Genomic DNA, 12570 nt, shown 5'->3' on the forward strand with positions numbered 1-12570 from the left:
GTAAAATAACCGCCATCGACGCGGTCGTGTACTCGGTGTCGGGTATAGTAGCTGGCGCCGGTGTTATTTTATCCACGGTAACCACGATAGCCCCGATCGCTGTTCCAATCGCCGTCTCCGCGATGACAACAATTGCTGGAGTCGCCAACGCAATCACTAGGAAGATATCATCGTGTTTTCAGAAAAAACTCAACGAGTACACAGTAAAACATCAAATAGTATCCGACGCATACTCGAAATTATCCGGGTTGATCTCGTTATCGATTGATAATTTGTTCGTATCCGATGTTGAATTCTCCACAATGGTCCAGTTGTATAGCTCCGCGATGTCAAAAATCGAGGATTTTCAACTGGAAGCCGGAACCACCTGGTTGCTGAAATTAGACACTAAAGACAACGAATAATAATAATGTCGCTGAACCCCGAAGGGTTTCAATTACTTCAGCGGATCGCGGAGAACACCACTCCGGTACAAACAAATATGATATCAATAACGTCAACGAAACCCGAATTCAGTGTGAACTTCCCATCGCCAGTTCCAGTGAAGGAAATAGCGCTGGCAAAATTGCGAGTATATCACAGTTGGCCTAATATCCGAGCAGACGCATTTAACGGACAACAACCTAATAACTCGCTGGTTTTTGCACGGACAAATAAACCCGATGGGACCCCAGACTGGGAGGAGGTTACAATACCAACTGGGTCATACCAAATAGAACAAATCAATAAAGAATTTCAACGCAGAATAAAATCGATCACAGGAAAAGAATCAAAAATCGCTATTACGGTTCATGAACCGACGTTATCGTCGACGATTGAAATAAGCACACCGGGGTATATGGTTGATATTTATAACAGTTCAATAAGAACCATACTAGGATGGCCTGAGAATCCACCTCATGAAATCCCCGCGGACTCACACACGAATGCGCAATCGTATCATAAGATTGATTCCACTTATCAATTTGATTTGCCTATTATAAAAAGCGTGTTATTATTACCCAGTAGGTTTACATTTCAAGACAGGAATACCATGCAATGGATATTTTCGTATAAGGAAACTCCTAAATTGTCCGACGTGGCCATAATTAGTTTAAGTGATATTAATAGTTATTTTGCCGAGATTAATCGTGATTACCAATTACAACTAGGACGGCTACGGGCAACAAAAGCACAAAAACACGTTGAGGCATTAAATCAACTTATATCAGACATGGAATATATCAATGAACGAATCGTTAAAGCAATATCCGATAGCAGCGATGATAATAAACAAAAATTCCTAACCGAGTATAATATCGCAGAAGCCGATTTACCCGATTTCAAGTTTCCAGGATACAACGCGCCAGAACTAAGAAAGTCTCTTAATGATTTTCTCAGTCCATCAACTCATATCCTCAGACACGATAACGGGGATGATGGTAGGCATATTGCCCCGTACAACGTAAATATCGCATCGGTGATAGCAATCAATCTAGTGTGTGATGTTATCGAAGGGAGTTACCAGGTAGATACCAATCAATCAAATCAAGCTCAACAGGGATATATCCTTTATTCATTTTCACCAACAGCCCCTCCCGGATTTTTAATCGTTGAGAGTCCGATTAATCCGGTCTATATGCGATGCCATGATCGGTTTTTAATGAGAATTAATTTTAAACTCACCGATCAGTCAATAACCTAATTGATCTACAGGAAGAGGAGTTAGTGATCACTCTGTTTGTAAGATCATAAAGACCCTCATTGTAAATAACCACTTAGCAGCAGAGGGGGCGATGACATCGACGCGGTCGTCGATGTGCTTACCGGACGCTGACGACGCTGGGGATCGACGCGCAGAAGGTGTTAATTAAACCAAATGACGACGCGACGATCCCCCAACGACGTCGTCGTTTTTTTTTTACCAGCGCTGACTACACCGGATCCGCTGAGTGCAGAAAGTAATAATTAAGCAAAATAACGATTGGACAAAATGTCGGATTCGCCCCCTCTGCTGCTGAAGGAGAGCGGGTTATCATTCAAATAGGGATAACAAACTTTCTTCCCTAGAAGGATCCTAAAGGTACAGCTAAGATGCTTATCATTCCCTCCTCCTATTACCAATTCTCCTAATATTAATGTGATCTAGGAATGTATTTGAAGGAGAAAGCAAATTGTCAGGTAAATTATGTTTCTCGGAGAATCACATTACTTAAAATCCCTCCCAATGACACCACAATGGAAACAACTTTGTTGGTATATTGCAGAGCTTAATATTAAACTGGTGGTGGAAAGGTGAGGTAATGGGCAAGAATCATTGCCATTTGTCAATAGGAGATATAAACGACGAATATTTGTCTTTTAAGAAGGGCTGCGTTCGGGAGGTAGCAGGCTTATATATATACCGTTATTGTGATCAGATAAACATTCTCTGATAAAAAGAATTAAGGTAAGAATTTGCTTTTCCTAATCCTTGTTTATGAAGGTTCCATTCCTTTTAAACAATCATACAATGTTCACAAACGGTATCTATGATTTCTTTGGGTGTTTTTTCAATGATTTGTTTTCACATCGAAGGATTGGATTGAGTCAGTACTGACAAAACATCCAATGTTTAGCTAAAAGAGGAATTAGTCCCATTTTCCCTTTCTTGGAGGAAGGTTGTGTCTTGGGGGATTTTGACAGTGGTGATGTGCACTTTCTAGTGATATCGTTTGTTTCAGAAACAAAAATACTGAAGTCAATATTGTGTCACATTCTTTTGTATACTGGAATTCATCGCCACTGATTTTCAACACATCATATAAACTTCACTTTTGGGAAGCCCTCGACAACAGGATGTCTTACTTTGTGACACTTATTCATGTATTTGTATCTTGCAAGGGGCAACAGGAGTTGCTCAAGCAGTAAAAGAAGATGGCATCACTGCTTGAAAAATAGTTTATTTGGGAATTAGCTTCCTTTTTTTCATCTAATTAGGAACAACTGTGTTAAATCAGATTTAGCAAGCATCATCATCAAGAAGAAGTAGAAGTGGCAGGAGGAGACAACATTATCGAACGGCTTAGTTTTCTGCAAGATGTATGCATCATAGCAGGAGGACATTTCTTTCTGGTAGATGTTTTCTTCCTGAGACTTTTCATTTTCTTATGTGAACTTGTTACCAATCACTTTGATTTTAGATCTTCTGCCGTCCTTTGATATTTGGCTTTCTTTTTATTTTAGTTTCAGCATTAGGATGCCATTTTAAAAAAGCCTAAATTGCCACTCAACCCAGGTTTCAAAATGATTAGTTATTTTGTTTAAGCATGAACTCTTAAATCTGCCAGTAATGACAACTTTACTGTACGTTTGTAAAAAGTGCATTTGTTTTGATGTGGTTGTTGTTGTTGTTGTAGGGTTTAATGCCATTTTTCAGCACACGATAGGCTATACATGGCAGCCAGTATTAAAGGTGGAGGAAGAACCCGGGAAAACCCCAGAAAGAACCACCAACCCACGAGAAGCTACTGGCAAGCTTTCTCACATACCCACATTAGCCGAATACGAGACTCGAACCCACGCAGACAGAGGTGAGATGGCAGTGATCCGTAACAGAGAGCGCTTTAGACCACTCAGGGCCCCTTTTTTGATGTGGTATGTAAATGACACCTTGAAGTAATCGATAGGCTGTCAAAGTAAACGATTACAACATTTCTTTGAGATCTGCTTCTAACAAATGGTCATGAACTTGTGTAATTTTCCACCACTGATTTCATACAGTGCACATTTCAATTTGGCAGGAGGATGAGACTAAAGTTTTATCTGTTAGAAAAGAAAGAAAGGAATGATGTCTGTATAGTGATTATTTTCCATTCAGACAGACACCAAATGGATATATAATGACATGACCTCCTGCTTGGCACTAGTTGTGAAACAAATTGGTACAAAATCTTAACAATAATTGGGAGTGGTCAGATTAAATCAATCTGTAAGTACACATGGGGTGTTTGAGTGGCATCGTCATACGTGTAATTTAGTTAAGGTGTTCCTTACTGGTTGGGTAACACTTGCACCTGAGATTTGTCTCTTGGAGTTTTAAACAATACCACATAATGGGCACTGAGACTGATGTGCGATGAGCTTTACTTTGTTGAAATAAAGTTTGGTTAATGGAAATAATGCTAGCATTACAATGATGTCCTTTTCTTGTAAACTTAGGTTCACTTTCTTGTTTATCTTCTCTGTACATGTCATCAAAGTCAAACACTATCCCATCCTCTTTTCGAACAAAAACATCAACGTATGAAATGAATTCCCCTTGATATTCGTATACCCATGTGTAAGTCGTTTGGCACTCTCTCACTGTAACACCACACGTTGTTTTGTACCGTTTGTAATGTGAAAGAGGTACAAGGTAATATCGTGTTTTAGATGTAATGTGTATAATGCAGGATAAACATTGTTTATAAGTGATAATAATGACACAACATGCTGTGATCATTACTAGAATGATGTAACTACCTCAATGTTAACCCTGACAATGAGGTACTTGAGGAAGCATTTATTTTTTGATCAGTGGTGTACTGGACACATGCAGTCAAATGAAAACAAATCAAAACTAAAGATCACTTTTACACAGACAAGAAATTTACACGTATAAAGTAAGTGTTGTTCAAAACTAATGACTGGTTGGGAAAAACAAAGAATTTTCTCCATTCTGCCTGTAATCAGACCTACTGAGGGGAAATGATATCCAAACCACCTGATAGGAAATGCAGTGTGTGATTAGACATCCTAATGGGGAATAAAGTGTGTGATTTGTGATTTTCAGTTGATGTAACCCTGACTTTAATGTCATTTAAAATCTTAAAATATACTTCAATATGCTCATGCCTGGGAGTCAGTGAGGTTTTCATCTTTGTTCTCCCAGCAAAGTCTTAAAATGTAATCAAGAGGTTGCAGTTGATACTGAATAGCAGATATTTTACGATGAGGTTCACGACAACAAGACAGTGATTTCTAGCAGAAAAGTTGACAGTAATGATGATGCTAATTACCTGACAATAGCCACTTTGGGGTCGATGTTAGTAATGGTGGGGTCAGTGGCATACTGGTAGTCGATGCTGCTTGGCACCATCTGCTTGTCGAACTGCACGCTGAGTTTCTCCACCATCACACCAGCTGCCATGCTGGTGACACATGTGAGCATTGTGCTATTGAAACTGAAATCAATCAATATACAAACTTTAAATGTGTGAAATAAACCCAACACAAGCTTTTAACTGTATTAAGTCAATCATAAAAAAGGTTTTAAATGTGTTAAATCAATCCATACACAAAGTTTTAACTGTGTAAAATCAACCCATATACAAGGTTTTAACTGTGTGAATACATACACAGCTTTTCACTGTGCGAGTACATACACAAGCTTTAAACTGAGCGAATCCTTCCCACACACAAGCTCTTCACTGTGTAAATATATACACAAGCTTTTAATGTTGTGAAATCAATCCATAAACAAGTTTCTTATTGTGTGAAATCTATCCATACACAAGCTTTTAACTGTGTGAATCCATACACAAGCTTTTAATGTTGTGAAATCAATCCATGCAAAAAGTTTTAATGGTGTGAAATCAATCCATACACCAGCTTCTGTGTGAAATCAATCCATACACAAGGTTTTAACTGTGTGAATACATACACAAGCTTTAAAATGTGGGAAATCAATCCATACATTATACAAGATTTTAGCACATAGTCAAACCTGACTGAAATATCATATCTAAAACCAGCCATTATGGCAGCTGTACTGAGTGTATGATAGGCGCCATTTCCATTCAGGACCAAATAGGTATAAAAGGAAGTAAACTGGTGAAATCTCCATGTTGATATAACCATTCGTTTGGGAGGAACAGAAATAACAATATTTTCAAGATGTCCAGCATGACGGCTACATTGAGGGTCATTATTTTGATCTACATGTAGATATCACAAGAACTCTTCTGATGAAAACCCAATGTCAAAATGAATTTCCATTTAAGAGTAGTAGCAATAACAATTTAGATTTTAAAGATGGTCACCTGTGTTCATACTGAATGTCAACTCAACATAAGTTTAATTTAGAACCAACAAGGCATTACATAAAGTCTTCTAGTGAAAATCCATGATGATGTGACTTTCCATTTTGGAGGAGTAAAAATAACAAGATTTTTAAGATGGCTGCTATAGCGACCATAGTGTATAATAGATGTGCACCATTTCCAATTAAGACCAACTACTGGTGGACATCATAAGAAGTCTTCTGGTGAAAGCACAATGTCAGCATGACCATGAGTAAGGACAAGATTTTCCATTTGGCCATATTTGAGGTCCAATTGACACCATTTTCATTTACATCCAACTAGACATCATAATACATCTTTCAGTTAAAACCCCATGCTGATATGAACATGACCAGTAGGCCTATGACCATAGAGCTATGACCAGTAGGCCTATGACCATAGAGCTATAACCAGCAGGCCTATGACCAGTAGGCCTATGACCATAGAGCTATGACCAGTAGAGCTAAGACGAGCAGGGCTATGACCAGTCTGGCTATGACCAGTAGAGCTAAAATAATTAAGTTATGCAACAAATTATGGGCTATGAAGCAAATCAACCCAACCTACTTGTTCTTTGAGTTTGACACTTCATTCAATATCAGCCTATACAGCTTAATCAAAAGAGATCTCTCTGTCTGTGCTATTTAAAAAAGTGATACATAAGTGAATAACAATATGCACACCAATCAGGCAACCAACACAGCCCACATATAATGATTAAGCATCATCTAACACTTGAGCGGAACAAACAGGTACTGGTAATTACAATTTACAAAAGGTACTGATAAATACAATTTATAAAGGTACTGGTAATTACAATTTACAAAAGGTACCAGTAATTACAATTTACAAAATTTGATTTAGCATCAAACAAAAAAAAAATGCAAAAGATTTCTAGTCAACATGTGACAAATAAGGTGTGAAGGCTGAAAGGTAACATGGAGTGTGGGTTTGGTTAGGGGGTGTGCGGTTAGGGTGATGCTGCTTACCTTTTGACCTCACAGCTATAATTCCCAATCCAGACTGTTCTTTTGGTGCCAGCATTCATGTCGTACCCACTAAGGGTCACCAGAGTCCCCCCTGACTTTGGGCCTTGGGAGGGGGTAACCTTCACAAGGACAGGATTCTGAAATAAGAATTTAAGCAGAGAGAGGTTTGCATTATGATGTCATTGTAAAGCTCCCGATTTAAACTCAATGTTAAGACTTGCACAAATTTTAACTGACTGAATTCAGACAATGGACAACACTATAACATCAAAAAGAAGAAAGATAATTTCATTTATTTCTGTGTAACAATTGTCAAATTTGACAGAAATCAAAACAGGCATGACAAGTCCTCTACGTTGATCCCTTGAACAAAACACTGCTGTGAAATGTATAACCTTGACCCCAATGCCATAGGTGTGAAGGAGTATATCACAGAAAGCAGCAGAGAGGGCGAACAGACCACTTAGGGGAATGGTCACCCCCCTGTTTTTAGACAAAAAAAAATAGTGACCCTTCATAGAGGTCAATACCACGTCTACGATTATTGTTTGTCCCAAACAGAATTGTAGACAAAGCCCTCTCTGCTGCTATGTTATTCTGAATAATCCTGGGAATCTTCATCTGAATCCTGGGAATCTTCATCTGAATCCTGGGAATCTTTTGTTTTGTTCTTCAAGTAATATTCAAGTTCTGATGGTGGTTTTTCTATTTTTGGATTTATGTTCTTTCTTTTTCTGTAATATATCATCAAACTTCTGTATTGATCTCCACCGCAATTTTTGCAAATCTGATTTAATCCTCTAACGCCGTTGTTACATCCATCACAACTTCGTGGACCAGCATGTGGGTTTTTCTTTATAAGATAATTATGTTTTTTGCAATATTCTCCACGACATTTTTTATCACATTTGTTAGTGGTTCCTTGACGCAGCCATGCACAGTTGTTCATTATATTAATGATATCTTTTAATTCAATTTAATTTTATCATCACCCCTACTATCCAAATATTTTATCAAGACCTACACGATATCTTGTTCTAGGATCGTGCAAATTTATTGTTATAAATCCATGCAGAGTAGCTTGCGCTCGTAAGAAATTTCTGAATTTAATTATATCCATGTCACCGCTGCACCAGGTTTGATGAATATTTCTAAGTGTGTGTGTGTCTACGCCATTAAACACAACCAAAATATTACAATTGTCCCTTATCACTTTTGGTATTTGTGTATACCGCTGAGTAACATAGATCACATCTGTATTTTTATGTCTGCCGCAAGAAAATATTCTGGCTGGATTTGATTGTTTATCTAGCATCACATCATCATATACAACTAAATTATTAATAAATCCGTCTAAAACATCAATGGACGGTGCTTCATCAATATCTGTTATAAACTCTATAACATCATTATCTTCGTCCAGTAATCTTGCATTTTCGTTAAAATCTTTTAATACTTCATAACATCATTGATCATCAGCAGATGGTGCTACCAAATACAACTTACCCCATTTCAACCATCTCATTATCAGATTAAGTAATAACTGCGTCTTACCTGATCCAGATGGTCCTATGATAATCATTCTGATGGAATTCGGTAGCATATTATGGTGTTTAACTGGCTCTCGCTGCTGAGTTGCTGAGAAATCAATTATATCCATATATATTATAACATGAATTTATATTGTTTACACTGTAAAGTTAAAACTCCAACTACTGATTTAGCTAAAGTTACAACAAAAAATAAAAAAATAGCGTATGGTGGAAAATGTTCTGTGTGCAGTAGAAAGAAATTTTCATTTTTATCTAATAAACGCGGTGGTGATATTGCTAATTTGATGTCTAAGTTTCCAGGTACTCCATGGGCTAAATACTCAGGAGAAAAACATCTACCAGGATATAATTATTGCGGTCCTGGTACTCGACTCGATATCACACTTGATAATCAAGAACAACCAAAACCAGGCGAGGAACCAGTAAAGGCTATTGATAAAGCTTGTCATGTTCATGATGTTGCGTATAAGAGTAAAAATCTACAAGACTGGCATATTGCAGACGTGAAATTAATTCATGCATTAAATTCTATAAAAAATAAAAATATTAGAGAATCATTAGCTAATTGGTTAGTAAGATCTACGATGAAAGGTAAATTAGCGTTTGGGTCTGGTAACATATAATGGAATTAATTTATTATTCACCAAGAGGATACTGGAAAGGCAAAGCAGCAATTGGTAAACTGGCTGATGCAGCAGCGGTTAAACATTCTACTGCTAAAGCGTGGTTATCCAAACAGGCAATATGGCAAATTTATCTACCACCACCGAAACGAATTCAGTATGCGTATTTCGATGTTAGTGTTCCTAATGAAGTTCTTCAAGCTGATATTTTATTTTTACCACATGATATTGTGTGTGGAAAAACATACAAATACGCGTTAACTGTAGTTGATGTTGCAAGTAGATATAAAGAGGCAGAGCCGCTATCAACGAAAACAGCATCTGAAGTAGCCGATGCATTTGAACGAATTTATCAACGAGGTGGTGGACCACAAAGTGGTCTGCGATGGCCACAGCTGCTACAGGTTGATCCTGGTAAGGAATTTCTTGGTCCAGTATCATCGTTGATGAAACAACATAATACCAAAATGCGACGAGGTCATACTAAAATTCACCGTGATCAGGCAATTGTTGAGCGATTTAATCGAACACTTGCTGAGCGGTTATTTGGATATCAATACGCTAAGGAATTTATTCAGGATACGAGATCTCGCGAATGGGTTGCAAGATTACCAAGCGTGATAGCTGCATTACATAATGAGATTACACGAACAACCAACATGAAACCCATTAATGCAATTACAAAAAAAAATATACCAACACAACGAAAAGATATTGAAAAACAAAAAATATTGGGTGATGTTACAGTTAGATATTTATATGAACCGGGTGAACTTGAAGGTGGTAAAGCGAGAGCGACTGATCCTATTTGGAGTGTTACCACACACCAAATATCCACCGTGACAAGATCCTCAGGTAAACCTGCAATCTACAGATTAGATTCGGCTGTTCCTCAACGTGGATTTACACGTGAACAACTACAAATAATCCCCGAGGATACACAACTACAACCGCGATCACTTAACTAGCACTAGTGCCAGCACCCCGACGTCGATTACACTCAAGGCAGGTCAACATGGTATTTTCTCGTGTGTGACCGCGACTACTATCTTTTCTGTCTAAGGTAAATTGTCTTGAATCATTATTCAAATACCTCCACAGCATTATACAACTGCAACTTGCGCAATTATTATTCTGCTGCTGTTTTAACTCAATAATAAATTCAACATCAAGATCAAAGTCGCATTTATTTTTTTTATCAGATTGTTTGTATCCGATTAATTTTTTTCTTATTATATCATCATCGATGATGATGCTGGTTTTATTAACGATATCAGGAATTATAATTCTCCGTAAATGAGATATTTTTCTGACCCTCGATACCGCTAAATAGACTAAATTTGACCAGTCAATATGATCGTCTACAATCCAGACTCGTGTGTCAGAAATAGTTAATCCCTGAGACGAGTGGATCGTCATAGCGTATCCCAACACCCATGGAGATTTGTCAGCGCGTAATGCATCTTCGACCACACTGATATCAACAGCGACAATATCATTTAATACGAGATTTTGCTTCTCAGTCTGTCCTGGAATATCAACATTAATATTCTGTTTTCGTGTATCTGATGGTCTATAACACAACGGTATGGGTAATTCTGAATATTTTTCTTTATGTAGTTGAAATAACTGCTGTTGTAAATCGTCTCTGATTATTTTTCTGCTTGCTACTATCAAATCGGTGGGTCTCCATAAATTTAAAAAATCACTCATTGAGGTCTCTGAGATCACTCCACGTATTATTTCACACTGAATTTTGTTTGATTGTAATCTGACTAATTTTTTTAAATTCCTTTAAATTTTCATCGAGAGCTCTATGATCATCAACTATTTCTTCGTAATAATCAACGAAATTTTTTAACCAATCATGTGGAGATGGTCCAACAAAAGGAGGCGGTTGACCTAGACCAGCAAGTTGTTCTCCACCTTTCTTTTATTTTTTGACTGGCGGCGGAGACCAACATTGTTCTGCACCATTCGTGCTGAGACGTACGAGCTATGTCACCTCGGATGATCGGACCGCGCGCTATTAATTAATAAATTTATTTAGACTAACCTTTATATCCAAACGGTAAGTATAATCCCTCTTCTAATGATCCACAGCGTTAAATCCTTTAGAACACACACTTTTTTAGTATAAATCCCTGTCAGAACAGAACACCTGTGTATTCATCGGCTGTTGTCCTCAGATTTGAATTACCCACGCATGCGTGTAAAGCAGCGTCACCACGAGGCAAGAGTAACGCGTGAAAACCGTCTAGCGAGGCATAGATCACTAGGAATTTACTGATGCTTGGGTGGGAACTGTGTCGTTACGGCAGAAATTTAGGAGATATACCTAGAGAGAGACTTCATGTCAGAAATGTGAGATAGAGTGAATGATAAATGAATTGTAAAAAGACCACAAACTGTATTCAGATGTGAAAATATGCTACACAATAATAATAATAATAATTTATTATTATTACCAGTGGTAGTATCTTCAATCATATTTAATAACATTTACAATGGTATAAATGGATTTTATGACATACATACATATCTACATATTCGTACTTTACATTACTTATAAGAAGAACATGATTATTATGATGAATATTATTAATAACATTTGCAATGGTATTTATGAATACATACATACATACATTACTTATAACATGATTAGCATGATGATCTTTATTAATAACATTTGCAATGGTATTTATGAATACAAACATACATGCATACATACATATATACGTCTGTTATAATTTTATACTATAACTTATAACATATGGATAATGTTATATTTTAATCAAAAACAATAGTTTCTTCTTCCCTTCTGACCACTGCATTGACAAGTGTTGCAACAATTTACACAACAGTTACATTTGCCGCAAGAGCATATATTGCAACTTCCCGCGGAACATTCTTTTAGGCCAGCGGGAAGTTTATCCATTTCGGGGATCCACAATGCCTCAAGAATTTTTCTTCTTAAACAGAGTTGACGATTTTTCGCAACTTCTATCATGTCTTCATCTGTTGTTGTCTTCATCATGCTTGTCCTGTAAGGTAGGAGACAAGCATAACCTTTTCTCCCATCTCTGGCACATCTCCCAATCTCTTGCCAATAGCTCAGAATGCTCTTTGGGCATCCCCAAAGAATAACGATATCTACATCGCTGATTTGGATCCCCATTCCGAATGCTACCGTGGCAACAAGACAGTGAATTATGCTTTCGGGTCTTCGAAATTCCTTGATAATTCTGTCCCGTGTCTCTTTATCCGTGGAAGAATGATACATTTCAATACTTACTATAAATCATAGTACAGTGAATCACGGACATATATTAAACACAGCATT

General features: G+C 37.4%; 1 protein-coding gene across 1 annotated transcript in view; it reads right to left on the reverse strand.

Annotated features, from left to right (window-relative positions):
• The window catches only part of LOC149803939 (plexin-A1-like), a 444256-nt gene that overhangs the window by 73346 nt on the left and 358340 nt on the right, over nt 1-12570 (reverse strand). Inside the window, exons 16-17 of the mRNA XM_089953750.1 lie at nt 7052-7188; nt 5019-5183 (exon numbers count right to left, since the gene is read on the reverse strand). Of these exons, the coding sequence (XP_089809876.1) occupies nt 5019-5183; nt 7052-7188 (302 nt within the window). The remainder of the gene's footprint in view (nt 1-5018; nt 5184-7051; nt 7189-12570) is intronic.

Source organism: Sinohyriopsis cumingii, chromosome 3 (genome assembly GCF_028554795.1).
Source record: "Sinohyriopsis cumingii isolate HCF-2022 chromosome 3, ASM2855479v2, whole genome shotgun sequence".
Taxonomy (NCBI): Eukaryota; Metazoa; Mollusca; class Bivalvia; order Unionida; family Unionidae; genus Sinohyriopsis; species Sinohyriopsis cumingii.